Source organism: Crotalus tigris, unplaced genomic scaffold (assembly GCF_016545835.1).
Source record: "Crotalus tigris isolate CLP2741 ecotype Arizona unplaced genomic scaffold, ASM1654583v1 scf7180000019173.45859301935:6455823, whole genome shotgun sequence".
Taxonomy (NCBI): Eukaryota; Metazoa; Chordata; class Lepidosauria; order Squamata; family Viperidae; genus Crotalus; species Crotalus tigris.
The window spans coordinates 5,750,296-5,766,842 of record NW_024097414.1 but is presented as its reverse complement, the minus strand read 5'-3'; the positions used below and the strand labels follow the sequence as shown (position 1 = coordinate 5,766,842).

At 44.9% G+C, this 16,547-nt stretch overlaps 1 protein-coding gene across 2 annotated transcripts in view; it reads right to left on the bottom strand.

The window, feature by feature from the left end:
• The window catches only part of MAD1L1 (mitotic arrest deficient 1 like 1), a 236,932-nt gene that overhangs the window by 85,610 nt on the left and 134,775 nt on the right, over positions 1–16,547 (bottom strand). For both annotated transcript variants that reach the window (XM_039360495.1, XM_039360496.1), the window contains exon 16: positions 3,742–3,973. In XM_039360495.1, the coding sequence (XP_039216429.1) occupies positions 3,742–3,973 (232 nt within the window). The remainder of the gene's footprint in view (positions 1–3,741; positions 3,974–16,547) is intronic.

The following is a 16,547-nucleotide window of genomic DNA, read 5'->3' as shown; positions in this document are numbered from 1 at the left end:
ACTTTGCAACTGTCTCTTGGCATTTACATCCTTCTGGCTCCCTTCTCTATCCTTTTAGCACTCCTTCAAGTTTTTTGAACTTCTTTTCATTACCTGCTCTCCTTTTTCTCTGTTAGCCTTTTCCGAGGAGCCACAAAAGTTCAGACTGAATTTCAAGATCACTTTCATCTTTTGATGCCTGGGGGGATGGCAACGTATGTTTTAGAAGAAGCATAGCCTGGGGTTTCATAAATGCACTGTGGTGTTCTTTCAGACCACGGAGACACGGCGATGTTTGGGGGGGGGGGAGAGAAAGATTTGAAATTGCAATAACTACCTTTTGATTATAGGTAGGCCAGTGTTGTTGTTGTTTTAAATATCTTTTGATACGGTCCATTGGCTAATCCAGGGGTAGTCAACCTTGGCTCTTTTATGACTCGTGGACTTCAATTCCCAGAATTCCTGAGCCAGCTTTGCTGGCTCAGGAATTCTGGGAGTTGAAGTCCACGAGTCATAAAAGAGCCAAGGTTGACTACCCCTGGGCTAATCCCACACCTGGAAGAACAAAAATTGATTGATCTTTTGTTCTTGATGAAAAGGTAAGTGGTCCATGAATGGATGCCAACTGGAACCAAATCACTGGATAATCACTGCTTATGCTGTTCCCTGGTTGTCCAGCCAAGAGGCAGATTCAATTTCCCTTCACAGATTTAGTAGAGCTGTGCCATTATCTTTAAAATCCAATGGATCTTTCAGCAAGGATAGGATTCATTCAACTTTCTTAGGTAATGGTCCAAATACTTCCCCTGCTAAAAACTGAAGAACAATTCTATGAGAAATGGATCTCCTAAAATGGACCTTAGAGAAGACTTCTGCAGCAGGCAGATTAGAATAAACTGATGTTGACTGTAAGAAGGATCTGTTCATTATTTTTTTCTTTGGGATATTTCATTCCCCATCTGAACTTTCTTCCTGCAATATTATTACCTCTAATAATAATCTCTTTTCCCAGAACGGAATGCTAGAATGGAGAACAAAAGGCCCCATTATAAAATTAAAAGACAAAACCCAAACACTTATGATATCACTCCTGGTAATAATATAGTCGTATCAAAATCATCTACAATGGAGAGGATTATATAAGGAAGATTGGGGAGGGAGAGAACTCTGTTCCATCACTGGCCCATATTGTCAATATTATTTGATGTGTAGTGTATTTTTTTTTCAAGGGAGAGTGGAATAAGAACAATTGCTCAAAAACGCTGGAGCTTCCTTAGCTCTGCAGATTGCAGCAAAATCAAATGTGGCTTTCTGGATTTGACTTGGCATGTTGTATGAACCCAGCCTTGTCAACTTATGGCTTAGAATTAGACTAACACTGGACCACACACACACCCGTCCCCAGTTATGTCTTAGAACTAGACTAAACATGACATTCTTGGTTTGGGAACAAGCACACAGCCTCATGACTATCAACCAAAGATGGTCTTAAGATAGATATAAGACTCACTCATGACCTCGTGGCTAAAGAGATCAGTGTAGGAGATGACCAGGCTGAGCCCGAGGGAGGGGCCTAACTCATCATAAGTCATGAGTCCCGGTCATTATCTCCTGCTCATTTCCTTGATCGTTAATTGGCCAGAATCTTGTTGAGAACTTACGCTTGAAGTAAATCTTTATACTCATTTGAACTGCCTGAATCTCCTGATTTTCCCGGCACTGGACACTTGGAGATGCAACAAAGCCAACCTTGACAAGCACACTGGCCAGGGAATTCTGGGATTTGAAGTCTACCCATCTTCAAGTTGCCAAGTTTGAAAAACTTTGCCCTAACTGGATAAGAGATCATCACTGGATCAAAGTCTTGAGGGTCTTGGCCCACCTAGAGAATGAAGCTGCTGAAGCTCTGCCCCATTCGCAAATCCCCTTCTACAAATTGCCATTTTCATACCAAAGAAGACCAGAAGAATGAGGTGGCTGCCCCTCAAAAAAAAAAAAAAAAAAAAGCGCCCTATCTTCCATTTTAGTGGGGAAAGTTCTAAAGCAAATGAGAAGAAGCTTCAAGAAGCTCGGTGGCACGTTGCCAAAACTGCAGTACGATCTCCAGTTGCTGCTATGAAAGATATTTAGAGCTTAGGATCACCTTGCTGTGTGGAGTCACACTTAATGGACTCTGGCACCCACATTAAAGCACCCTCATTACCTAACCCACATGTCGGAACCCCATTTAGCCAGGATGCGGCATAGTCATATCCAAGGAGGTTTAATAGTGGCCAAGAAATTATTACGCCAACCTATCAGCATCGCCGTCCTTAATGTCTTCTTGATTATTTTTTTGTTGCTGTAATTATAATCCACTGAACCTTAAATTTTGAACTGCTCTGGATTACCACAAATATCTTTGGCATAATAAAGCCAGACCTCTATGGCTGCAGCCTCTGCAGCTGAGCTGAAAAATGTTATTCTCCACTCAGAAATCTGAGGAGCAACTTACATATCAATTAAAACAAACCGCAATGTTCTTCATGCCATTTCCCTGGTCAAGTAGCCCTTGACTTGCCTTGTCCACACGCCATTTGCCACTCAATTGCCGGCATGTGCTTTAGCGGTCGGCTTATGAATTGCGTTTTTTTACCGTCCAATAGCTAGAAGCTCTTGGGGTCACGTAGAAGAGGTTAAAAATGCATCATAAAACTGAAAAGCTGTGCTAACACAACACATTTGCTCAAATCAATTATAGACTGGGCAAGTGCACTGGAAGAGTACAATCTTGGATAGATTAATGAGAGAGCAAGAGTGAACAAAAGAAAGAAAGAGAGGAGAAAGAGAGAGAGAGAAAGAAAGAAAGATAGAAAGAAAGTTTCCTGCCTAAGCAGGGGGCTGGACTAGATGACCTCCAAGGTCCCTTCCAACTTTATTACCATTATCATCATCATCATCATCATAAGAAAGAAAGAAAGAAAGAAAGAAAGAAAGAAAGAAAGAAAGAAAGAAAGGAAGGAAGGAAAGAAGGGAAGGAAGGAAGGAAGGAAGGAAGGAAGGAAGGAAGGAAGGAAGGAAGGAAAAGAAAGGAAAGGAAAGGAAAGGAAAGGAAAGGAAAGGAAGAGAGATTTAATATCCCAGAGTTACAATCCTAGATTGTAGAGATATGATACAGACACTTGCTAAGCTAGCCACAATGCCTGGAACAGACATTCAGATGCATTTATACATAGCTACATGCATGGGATGGCTTTCTATGTAAAATGTTCTATGGAAGGAGAAGTTGGACGTTGAAAAAGCAGGATATAAAGTACGGATATGTTTAAACTGTGAAACTTTTGTCTGGTTCTAATCAGGATATTACCTTGCCGTGATTTGGAATTAGTTTCTCCCCAAGTGGCCCTATTTAGAACAGCCGAGGTCCAGGGAAATCCCACCCCATCCTGATTCTTAGAACTCCTCTCCCGACTGACTGGTTATAAAAAGTGTGTGATTTATTTCACGTGCCAAACAATTACAATCGGCATCTCTCGACCTTGGCAAACTTGAAGAGGGGGGGGACACATCAACTCTTAGGAAGCCAGGAAGTCCCCCCCATCTCCAAGTTTGCAAAGCTTGGAAAAGACTCACTTCAATGGCTGTCAAAACACTACAAGGGGTGAATTGGGCTGATTGCGGTATCAAAATGGCTCTTGATAGCACATTGCAAAGCCTTGCCTTTGTTATTGGATCAAACAGCCCCACTGGTAAACTGATCGGATTGCAGAACTTGGTACCTACCAGCAATTTCGGGGTGGGACTGGAGATTTGCACCACCCTCCAGTTTCCCTGAGCAGTTGCTGCTGCTGCTGGTGCCTCCAGCATCTCCACCTTCTAAAACTCTGAGCCTCTCCCGGAGGCGTTCGCATTCCTCCCGCAGGTTCGCCATCTCCTCTTGACGTTGTTGTTTGGCCAGGCTGGCTGGGTTCATGGAGAAGTGGAGTATTTTGGTCCGGCTGGGATCGTGGTAGCCCTGCAAGGCACAGAAGTGGGAGGGGGGAGAACAGCGGGTGAGGATGGCCAAGGAGCTAAGCGTCAGCAGCCAAACCATCTTGCTTGAACCATCCCGGCGGAAAGGGCTAGCTGCAAATGAAGAGGAATAGTAGCTGCACCAGCCCGTCCGGGAGACGGTTACTTTCCACCGAGTTTACTTCGTGTGTGTTAGCCGTGTATGGGAGGTGAAGCCCATACATTTCCAAGTAGCTGAGGCTGAGAAAAACTGGCCTAATCAAGTTTGACTCTCAACTAAACACTTGAGAAGTATAAGAGGAGGATAATTCTAGGGCTGGAAGGAACCTTAGAGGTCTTCTAGTCCAACCCCCAACTCAATAATAGAATCACAGGGCTGGAAGGAGGTCTTCTAGTCCAAACCCCTGATCAACTGTAGAATCATAGGACTGGAAGGGACCTGGGAGGTCTTCTAGTCTGACCCCATCACCTCTGTGACGCTCAGTAGATGGCCAATGAATTGGGAAACCGACTCATAGCAAACAACATAAATCTTCAAAGGAGGAAAAACAGAGTGAAAGAAAAGACTATAAGAAGAGTATTTAGAAACACAACAAACTACGAGGATTTTCACAGTCCTTGGAAGAAAGCCACCGTTGAGCTTCTTGAACTTCAAACCAAGTAAACAGAGAGAAGGCAGAATCTATCTCAAATTACACCTCTCTTGGGCTACCGCCAGCCACATTAAACCGGCTGCAAAAAATATACATATCGCTATTTATATTTTGGTCCTTCCTTCGGGGAACAAGCCAGAGGCCAAACCCCAGGTAAACACGGATGCTCCATCACCTCTTCCAGCCAGCAAGGCCTGCTTAGCATCCAGCTTTCGATTCCACAGAGGAGCTTTTAACAAGCAAATGGCAAAGCATAAAAGGCTCCTTCTTTTTCGCTCTACCTTCCCCGAGCTGGCAGAGCGCAACCCCAGATGCATGCAGATTAAAGCTCTCCCAGCTGTGTTCAGTGCCCTCTAGTGTTGCATCTCCAGCCCCTCATCCTGGTTAGACAAAAGAACCTGGCTGCGGAAAGTAGCCAGGGGTCTGCCTGCCCAGCATTTTTTTTTGAAAAGAAATATCTTTTAAGCTATCAACAAGATGCAAAAGGTCAAAGTCTTCCGGTAGCAGCCGCTGTCCTGAAACTGTCAAAAAGTGGGTGGGTGAAGGGGGTCCTTGCCTACCAAAGACCACTAGGAAGGATGAGCTGTTTTGCTCCGGATCCTGTAGCCTAACAGAGAGGGCTTGCATTTAAGGATGTGTTATTTGGCGCTGGGGGAATGGAGAGGTTCAAGAGAGCAGCTTCGGCAGGCTGAAAATGCAGATTAAAAGCGGGGGGGTGGGGGAGAACTAGGCAGAAAATTCTTGGGTACTTTTTTTTTTCTTTCCTTTTTCCTTCCTCGGTGTTGTGCCTAACAAGCAGGAAAGCGAAGTGTTTCCAGAGCTACAAGCCATGTATCTGATTTGTATTAAATCTGTCTTATTAGGTGCATTAGGTTTTCTTGCTGTCTTCATTCCCAGGCAGAGCCCTGATGGCGAAGTCTTCCTGCTTCATTTCTGAGGATGGCAATTAAAAATGTGAAACCACCAATCTGGATTTAGAAAACAGAACCCTAAATACAAACAGATTTAGATTTTAGGGAATATAGATCAGGTTTAAATAGACGGGACTGCCTCTCCCCCACATTGTCCACCCAGATGGTTCTCTGGTGGGACCATGAAAATATATGAGGAGGGATCTCCCAAGTCTTATGTATGTTTGTGTGTGAGAGAGAGAGAGAGGGAGGGAGAGAGAGAGGCAGACAAGGATGTTGAGACTACAGGAAGAGTGCAGAGAAGAGCAACAAAAATGATCAGGGGACTGGAGGATAAAACATACAATGAATGCTTGTAGGAACTGGGTATGCTTAGTCTAAAGAAGAGAAGGACCAGGGATGAGATGATAGTAGTCTTCCAATATTTGAGGGGCTGCCACAAAGAAAAGGGGGTGGTCAACCTATTCTCCAAAACGCCTGAAGGCAAGACAAGAACCCCATGGATGGAAACCAATCAAGAAGAGAAGCAACCTAAGAACTAAAGAGAAATTTCCTGACAATGAGAACAATTAACCAGTGGAACGACTTGCCTCCAGAAGTTGTGGGCGCTCCATCAATGGAGGTTTTTAATAAGAGATTGGACAACCCCTTGTCTGGAATGGTATAGGGTCTCCTGCTTGAGCAGGGGGTTGGACTAGAAGACCTCCGAGGTCCCTTCCAACACTGTTATCCTGTTATTCTGATTTGGAACTGCTATGAAATTATCCTGGTGGTGCCAGCCTTTGGTCCTCAAACGGCAAAGCATCGGAAGGACCTATTTTTTACCCATCATGCAGCATTTCCAAGGGAAAAATCACCCTCTCCCCGAAACACAGTTGAAAGGAATGGCTGCGCCTTCTTTCTACTTCTTTGCTCAAGGCTTGTTAAAGTGATTAGAGGAAAACCTTACATGAAACGCTTCCAAACAGTTCCCCAGGGCCCCGGCGTACGACAGGCAAGAACGCTGACCAAACCCCCAATTCCCTTCATTAGAGAGGATAACCAGCCCAGGGGATCCCTAAAAGCCCTCTGAACGCCGACGTGCTGTCATGCCGAAATGGCTTCCCACAACAACGCGAAGAGAACAGAGACTAGCCCACTCACCCACCCACGCCTGGCCTGACAAAGCGGTCCTCTCTGATCACTTTCCTTGTAAATTTTCTTCTCTGCAATCTTGAGAAAATGCATCTTTCCAAAACACGCAGGGCATCATCAAGATATGTCAAGCCACAAGAAAGGCTGATGTGCTTTCCTAAGAAGAAACTAGACCGTCATTTGTCTGGAAGGGTGTAGGGCAGGGGTGTCAAACTCGCCGCATCATGTGACAGGTCGTGACATATCGCGACTTTTTTCCCATTGCTGGAGCTCGGGTGGGCGTGGCTTCCACGTGACGCATCAGGCCCACGGGCAGGCAGTTTGACACCCTTGGTGTAGGGTTTCCTGCCTTGAGCAAGGGGTTGGACAGAAGACCTTTGAGGTCCCTTCCAGTCCAATGACTGAGCAGAGGGTTGGACTAGAGGACCAACCAAGGTCCAAGGTCCCTTCCTGCACTATAATTCTGTGATTGAGCAGGGGGTCAGACTAGAAGATCTCCGAGGTCCCTTCCCAGTCCTAGAAGGCTATGATTCTAAGCCTAATGCTCGGGAACAGTGAGCCACGAAGACACACGCCAAAATCCCATTGACCCTTCATGATCCCTTTTCCCTTCCAAGCCAGAGACTTAACCACCCCAAATCCCAGCAGTGTGTCTTCCTTTCATGTCAGATTTAATTCTGCATCTTTCATGAAGCTCATTTCTGGAATTTATTCTGAGAAGATTTCCGAGAGGAGATCTCAAGAGAAATCTCCGCTGAGCAAATCCAAGCTTGCCCGAGACCCCTTGTTAGTCAGAAGCGAAGGGGAAACATTAACAATGCAAGGCAGAAGAAGTTACGCAGGGCCTTCTCAGCTTAAAAAAAACATAGATTTAAAACAAAACCAATTGCCAAATTAATGAGTGCTGCTGTTTAATATACCAAACTCCTCCCCCCCTCCTCCTCCTCCTCCTCCTTCCCTCCAGGAAAACATATCTTTATGAATAGATAATTTTGCTAATTTGTTAAATGCATTAGAGCGGGCTTCTCCAATCTGGCGCTTTTAGGAGAGGCTGGGATGGCCACGTTCGACGTGGCCAGCCAGGCATGGCCAAAGAATTCCTGAGTCTGTGATTTTATTTCCTTTGGAGGGCACAGCAGTGGGAAATATTTCATTTGCCCTGGTGGAAGGAGCAGGCGTTTTACTCTGTAATGTGGCTTTTGAGCAGGACTCCATCCTGCCCAGGCTGGACGTCTTCGCCCCAAGTTCTTCTGGTTGGGTTCAAGTGCCAAGCCAAAACAAGACCAAAAGGCAGGTGTGCAAAGATAAACCTCAACTTATGACCGAAATAGAGGACCAGAATTTCTGTAACGGAGCAAGGCAGTTGTTAAGTGAGCCATGCCTGATTTTACCACCTTTTGGCCCTGGTTGGAAAATGGGTCATGTGGTCGTTAAGCGAATTCAGATTCCCCACTTGACTTTCTGGAATGGTCGCCATAGGTGATCACAGGATCCCCGGGATGCTACACCCCTTGGTAAGCACAGTCGGGTTGCCAAGTGTCCGAATTTTGATTCTGTGACCACAGGGATGGTGTGACAGTCGTAAGTGCAAGGATCAGTTGTCATAAGTGCAAGGACCAGTTCCAAGTCACCTTTTTTTCAGTGCCATTGACAGATCACCTTTATTGTCATTTTTTCCTGTGGGCATAAGCAACACGGTCCTTAAGTGGAAAATCCCATGGCTGCATGCTTTGCAGTTTTATCTCCTGCCCTCCCTGCAGTGCTGCACATCCCAAGCAAAAACTCACACTGGTTGTGAAGCACATGAACAACAATCCCAGGACCATGGGGGGGGGGAGAATGCTGAAACGGTCACGAATGTGAGGATTGGATACCAAGCTTTGTTTTAGCGTTCCTGTAACTTCGTTCACTAAACAAGGCAGTCGGTAAGCATGGACTGCCTATAAGTGGGTCCCCAGGAAACTGTCCCAACCTTTCAGAAAAGAAACTATCAATCGGGGTTAGAGGTCTGGCCAGATAGAAGCCTATCTGGGCTTCCTTTGTCCATCCTGCTTGGATTTATCCTGGTAATGCAAAGTAAAGTCTCGGGGGTCAAGCTGGGATTGGATTTCAAAGGTGCAGCCGGGAGCACGTTCTCCGCAGCTGCCTCTTTTTGTGCAGCCAGACCGAACACCTGTCCAGATGCGTTGCAAGAAGATCCGAGGCCTGAAAACTCCCCCCCATAATCCCGAAAGACGCCCTTTGCTGACTGGTCTTGCCAGCTTCTGAGCTGCTCATCATAATAAGCTTCCAACAACCATTCCAAGAGGAGATTTGTGATGCTGGGTGTTGTCGGAGGCGGGGGCATTGAACACAAAGAGAACTTTGCCCTAGCTCTTTTTTCTTTTTTAAAAAATAATAATAACACCACCTGTAACACCACCACACGTGCAAATGTGGCGGCTGCCCTTAACATAAGCCTTGGCCATTTGTTTTCCCACTTAGCGACCGAGTTGCCGATCCCATGTGTGGTCGCTAAATGAGGACTGCCTGTTGTTCCATCAAGGCAAAGTGCCTGATGCCCTTAACATAAACCTCGGCCATGCGTTTTCCCACTTGGCGACCGAGTTGTCGATCCCAATTTTGGTCGCTAAGCGAGGACTGCCCGTGGTTCCAGCAAAGCAGACGTGCCAAAGGCCCTTAAAGCCGCTGCTCCACTTTACCCCTTACCGGCTGGAAAGAATCGAAGTCCTTTCCTTTTTTAAAAGACGGACTCCGGATTAACACCCCCCTAGAAGCCTTCCGAGCTGTCAGCACAGGGCCGTCACCCAGCCACTTGCTATGCAAGCAAAGGGCTGGCAACCGAAAGAGTCAGCAATGCAAGGGGAATTAAAAAGCACAGTTAAACAGCCCCAAAGTCTCATGCATATTTATAAGCCGCACAGCAGCCGGGCTAAATCAATAGCCTTCCCTCTTTCATTAATGTAGCTCAGGAAAGAAAGAGCCACTAACACAGTTGGGTTAAATTCGGAGTGTTTTTTTATTATTTTTTTTGCAGAGAGACCCTGGAAGAATCTCCCAGCAGAGGAATGAATGGGTCCTTTTGATGGGCTGCTTCAGAAGCTCCACGGGAGAACATGTATGTATTTAGAAGAAAAAAGAAAAAGAAAAGAAATCCAGGGTGACAGAGAAGAAACGGTGAGAATGTCCCACTAGAGATTGCTAAGGAATGGAACATACCTGAACAGAGGTTGGGCTCAACGTTGCGGTACGGTTGGTGCCCGGGAGAAATGTGTTGGTGTCAACGGGACTGCAAGCTCCCATGTGCAAACTTAACCAACTGATTAAAAAGATGGTTAAGTTTGCACTGTACCTCCAGGGAAGAACACAATCCTGCTTCCTGCTTCATTCCCTAGATCACGGGTCTCCAACCTTGCCAAGTTTTAAGACCTGTGGACTTCAACTCCCAGAATTCCTCAGCCAGCCAGCCATGTGCACAAATCCACAAGTCTTGAAGTTGCCAAGGTTGGAGACCTCTGCTCTAGATGTTGGGAAAATGCCAGCCAGGCTGAAAGGAGGAGTCAAGCAAGGAACTAGCCTAACAATTAACCAGTGGAACAACCTGCCTCCAGAAGTGTTGAATGCTCCAACACTGGAAGTTTTTAAGAAGAGACTGGACGGCCATTTGTCTAAAATGGTATAGGGTTTCCTGCCTGAGCAGGGGGTTGGACCTGATGACCTCCAAGGTTCCTTCCAACTTTATTATTATTATTAAGAGAGCTGTGACTGACCTGCTCTAAGTTCCATGGAATCTCATCTGCCTGTTCCCAAGGGAAGATGAACAATCTGGGGAAGATTCTTGTAGTAGAGGTGGAAGAAAATAGAGTAGGTCCACGTGAACCCTTCATGTTTGGATCTGACTGACTGGGCCTGACACTAGAGCAGGGATGCGCATCCTGGCATGTTCCAGCTGATCCGGATTTCAATGCCCACCCATCCTGTTGATCAGGAATCCAATGATAGTCTTGATGGAACATATGAGGAGTTAACGCAACTACCTCAACAGGCCTTCCTCGGGATAATGCTTGATGTCCTTGGAAGACCTCCCAGGCAGGTGGATGACTATTTCAGTATTTTTTTATCTTATCTCCAGTGTGCCAGTGGAGTGTGCTAGAGCTTCTGGATGATGAAGTAAAACAACATAACAAGCACATAAATACGCGTGTCAATGTGTGCTCGGGGTTCTCTCTTCCTTAGAGGGGGGCCCGTCTTTATTCAGCTGAATAAACGCGTAAGAGCTTATCAAGGCAAATACCTGGATTCTGCCTTTAGTCATACTGAGCCACACCTGAAACCGGCAAAACAATCCCAGTTAGCAAAGACAGCCATGGAACCAGGTGGCCTCCTTCTGGCGCCTTCCTTCAGTCTACTTCACTAATAGGACCTTTCACCGGCCACATCTTAATGTATCTCAGCACAGATTTTCAGTTCCGATTTTGAACACGTCGGGGTTTTTTTTGCTTTTGGCCACAAGCTATCCATCCAGACGGCTGCAGCAAACTATAAAAGGATCTTTGGCGAAGTGCAAATATATGAAAGGCTCCTTTGAATATGAAAAGGAACAAATCAAACCTCCAAATTTACATTCTTCTTCCTCTGAGCATCAATCCGAGGCCACCGCTGTAAACAAAGTGACCAAACAGATGGAAAATGTTCTATAGTTCCCAAGAAACTTCCATCTGTTTGGTATTTATTGAGCGATACTTCTGGGTGATCACCGCCACAGAGTTATTTTCAACCCTGAAATCCTCTGGTTTACAAGCTACAGATAGTCCTCGACTTAACGACCAGATTTGGGACTGGAATCTCCATTGTTAAGCAGTTGGAAAGTGAGTCATGCCCAGTTTTACAACTTTTTTTCGCCCTGGTTGTTAATAAATCAATGCAGTTGTTAAATGAATCACATTGGACATTAAGCGAATCCAGCTTCCTCCATTGATTTTGCTTGTCAGAAGCCCGCTGGGAAGTTGCAAATGGGGATCACCTGACCCCAGGATGATGCAATGTTGTAAATACACACTGGTAGTCAAGGACCCAAATTTTGATCTCCTGACCATGGAGATGCTTGCGATGGTCATGAGCGAGAGGACTGATTGTAAGTCACTTTTTTCAGGGCCCGTGTAACTAGATTCATCCAAAGAGTTGAATCCATAGTTGACTAATCAATGTAGGTCAACGTCTTCTTCCAGTTGCCAATTCTGGGCTACAAGCATTGTTGACCTCAAGAAATCTTGACCTCAGTCTATGTGATGTTACTTAGTTGATCCCGAGTTCAACCCTGAGTTGCAAATATTCTCCTTTATTAGTTGATCCATTGTTACTCTACACTTTTTATTTTTCAAGTTCTACTGGGTTCGTCCGAAGGGTTGAATCCATAGATGACCAACCATTTAGGCCAACGTCTTCCTACAGTTGCTAATTCTATAAGACCTGTCGTCCGGAATTTATTCTAAGAGAGCTGCAGCTACCCCCTACAAGTATTTTTCATTTTCACCATTTTAAACGGCATAATTGGCAATTGATCTTGGACTTCTGGAGGCACGTGTCCATAATGAAAAGAGACAGCTCTTGAATTAAGCAGAAGACGCAGGAAAACTGTGAGCTGACCTGGAAAAACAGCTTAATGCCATCATCAAAATACAAGACGCTGCAATATCATGGGCAGCCAAATCTCTCACTGTATAATCAAACCTGCGTAACGCTTTCTCCATTGGCAAAACGTCCTTTGAAGTGGCTGTTTGATCCTCGGGAATCTTTCTCCAAATGATCCCCGGTTGATTATTTTTAATGGCGTCGTTTCATCGTCTTCCCTGAAAAATACCTATCGTAACAATCTGATTACATCCAATCATTTATTTCCAGCCATTACTTGAAAATTAGGGCTGGTGAGTCAGAGTAAATTCATGCACTCGTTTTTTTTTTTTTTTTTCTGGTTGTTAATGACTCATTTGCAGTATTTATGATTGCATTGCTTGGTTTAGGGCATTCAGAAGAGAAGGGAATGGCAGAAGACAACATTGGTGGGGGCTGAAAAATTAACTGGTCTGACTCTGTTCTAGGCAAATACGTAACCCAGCTTGCCCCCCAACTTGGCCAGAGTTAACTGGTTGTAGGAAACCCCCGTCTCACCCAGGGAAAGGAAATCTTCCAGCTAAGCTTGAGGATATAATTCAGGGTTGAATGTTTGGATTCCCCTGAAGACGTTGGTCTATTATCCACAATTTCAACCCTGAAAGAGCTTGTTCAAAGCTTGGTTTAGGTCTTGAGTAGGAATAGTTTTATTGTCTAGTTAATGCAAAAAAGGACTAGCAATGTTCCAGTATCTCAGGGGCTGCCGCAAAGAAGATGGGGGTCAACCTATTCTGCAAAGCACCTGAAGGCAGGACAAGAAGCAGTGGATGGAAATTAATCAAGGAGTGAAGCAACCTAGAGCTAAGGAGGAATTTCCTAAAAGTCAGAACAATTAACTAGTGAACTGAAGCTTGCCTTCAGGAGCTGTGGGTATTCCATCATTGCAAGATTCAAAAAGACTGGACAATCATTTGTCTGAAATGATATAGGGCCTCCTATTTGAGCAGGGGTGAGACTAGAAGACCTCCATGGTCCCTTCAGTTATTCTAGTTTAATGAAAAGAAGGAAGGTCATTGGGAGATAAGTCCAAATTTATTCCTGTTGTCCACAGGGATTTTAGTTTAATTGGCAGGTGAGAGGACATTCAATGCAGATTAATTGAAGCCATATTATAAACTGCAGATACCCAGGTAGGCTCCCATTGAAATCAAGCCAAAATTCAATTTTAATGAAGAAGGGAGGGATAAATATTATAAATATTAGAGCACACAATCCAGGGTTCTTAAAAATGATGATGGAAAGGAGAGAGAGAGATGACAGGAGAAGAGACCTAGATGTTAAAGGTGTCTCAGCTAACTCGTGGCCTTTGCTATGGAGATCTTAATTGGTGCCACCAGATACAGAAGAGAACCTGCCAAGGAGATTTGGATGACAAACAGATGGATTTTTGATAACTGGTTGCCAGATAGACTGTCATCCATCAGGACTGACAGCAGAAAAACCAACCAACTCTTTTCAAACTTTTCACCCATCTAAATTTGGCAGCTAAGATCTCCAGATCCTAGGAGTTATGATGAATTTGGTAGCAAGAAACAAATTGTCAGCATCTGGAAAAAAAAATCTCCACAATGTGCACTCACGGAGGGAAGAGAAGCTGAGAGGACCATCCTTGTGAGAATTCAAGGCCAAGAAGCATTCTCAGTTATGTTCTCCATGCTCTGAAACATCTTATTCCAGGTGTGCTCTTGGCACCCTCTCCATTAGCCTCCCACCAGGCAGTGCTCTATGGAGGCTTGATTGATTAGACGACCATTTGTATTCACCATCCACGTTATCCTTTCTCCATCTCTCGGCTATTGTTTTCAGCGAGAAGTTCAGAGTAAACTCCAAAATCATCTTCTTAGAAAGTCACAGTCAGATCGTATTGCCGTAAATGAGGTCTGGAGCACTTGCCCCTATGTGGTTCAGACCCCTGAGCTATAATCAGCCTAAGGCAGAGTTGAACCAAACCCCTGATTAATCATTTCTCATCTTCTGCGGCAGCTCCGACGTTTCAAGGAACATATTTTAGAAACCATTACAGAGGATTTTTACCGAAGAGGACTTTCAAATAATAAGAGCTCAAAGTGGAGAATAATTTCAGAATTGTTTGGTCTGGTGCAATTTTGCTTCATAGGAGTCAACTACAAATCATCATCAGATCAAAAGCATCAGAAGGTCAGGAACATCCTAAGACACACTGCCCGGCCGATAGGTCACTAGTGTCTCATCCGAACCGCAAAAGTGTACCTGGAAATCCTTTATAGGACTGAATTGTAGCCTTTGATCATCTTGAGGAGTAGGCCAGCTCTGCCATCCCTTCCACATTTCTAGCAATGAAGGGATGAAGTTGGACATTCCAAGTAGGTCTTATGCTGGGTCCTCCTACTTCATGAACATCAGACATCCTCAAAGCAACGCAAGATTAGAAACAACTTTCTCCTTACAATAGAGCTGGCATTCACACTTTTCTTGCTAAGGGATGTAGACATTTTTACTCATTCAAGATCATCACAGCCTTTGTTGTACAGATAAAGAGCAGCCTTTGCATCCAGATGAGATGCTCCTCAAAGCATGAAACTGGGGCTCTTCTGGAGCTGAAGGGCTCAAGATTGAAGAGACAAGCTGACTCATGCCAAGGCTTCTGGGTCTTGTATAACAAAGGAAATTGAATGGTTTTTTTGGGGGGGGGAATGGAATTGCACAGGAAAGAATTTCCATTTCAATGGCTTCGTGCCTAATAGTGATATCGCTCAAAATATGACAGATTCGTCACTTCCCTTTCAAAACCAAGCCACCAACCCTTCCTGATTCACAATGGTCCCCCCAGGGAGAGGAAAACAAGATGGTCTGTGCAACCTCTGGGCAAGGCAACTGATCCATCCCCAACTTATTATTATCTTTGCAGATGTCCAACTCATAGCGAATCCTGTAGGCCACGCATGGACAATTTGGCCACAGCAGTCTTCTGCACTTCCAGCTGCTTGACAAAGCTTGAGGATGCGTAAAGAAAGAAGCTTTTTGAGATGCTCCTTTAAAGCTGTGAAAAATGCTAGCTCGCGGGAGGAGGGTTTTCACACATGGAAAAGTAGCTATCTTCCAGAGAAGTGAGACAGGGAAGAAATCTATGCCCGAAGGCTACTGACTATCGCTATCAACAGACTGTGTGCTACAGACCGAGATGAGGAGAAGAAAAGCAATTCTGGAAATACAGATGTTCACTTGGACGTTTCAGATTTCAGCGGTCAATTGGCCTCATGGTAGCCTGATGGGGCAAGGAGTAAATTCTGGACAATATCACTGGGTACTATTAGTTCTGTGAAGTACACCATCCATTCTTGTTCCTATTTCAGGAGCTAAAGGACTTCTGTAGAGACCATGGAAGGCAGGAGGAAGAGACAGTAACAGAAGAGAGTATTTATAGCTGAGGGTTGAACTATGGGGTCCGTGGTACTCTCTGAAGTTGTTTTCTTGCAGATGTTTCACTACTCAACTAGGAAACATCATCAGGGGTTTGCAGTGATGTTACCTAGTAGGGTAATGAAACATCTGCAAGAAAATAACCAAGTTCAGAGATCACCAAGGACCCCACAGTCCTTCTTCTCCTCCCTCTTCTCCCTCTTCTCCATTCCGCACACCCCATTCCCTTCTAGCACTAATGATGTTACCTAGTTGGATAGTGAAATGTCTGCAACAAAGCAACTAGGTTCAGAGAGCACCAAGAACCCCACAGTCCTCTTCTTCCTCTTCTCCCACCCTTCTCCTCCTTCTCTTCCACTCTGCAAACCCCATTCCTTTCAAGCACTGATAATGTAGCCCAGTTGGGTAATGAAACATCTGTAAGAAAACAACTAAGCTCAGAGGGCACTAAGTGCCCCATGAAAGAGACACCATCAAGCTAACCACCAGATGAAAGGGCCTTGAACCCAGGCCAAGAAAGTAATGTGAACCTATCAGACGAGCATCTCCCTGGTTCGTGTGAAGATAAAGGGATAGAAGGCAGAAGTGCATTCAGACCTACATGGTTTTGTTACTATAGCTTTACAATAAAAGAACTCCTGATCTATATGGTGTTGCTTTCCTAATCTGGTCTACCTGGACAGATTGAGAAGGACCCAAAGAGGAGAGGAGAGATGAGATGGAGTTAGAGAAAAGCCATTTACACAGCTAGGCTTAGAGGACTGGGCACCCTCTATCTCCCCCTGTAATTAAATATTGCTAGTGTAGCTTG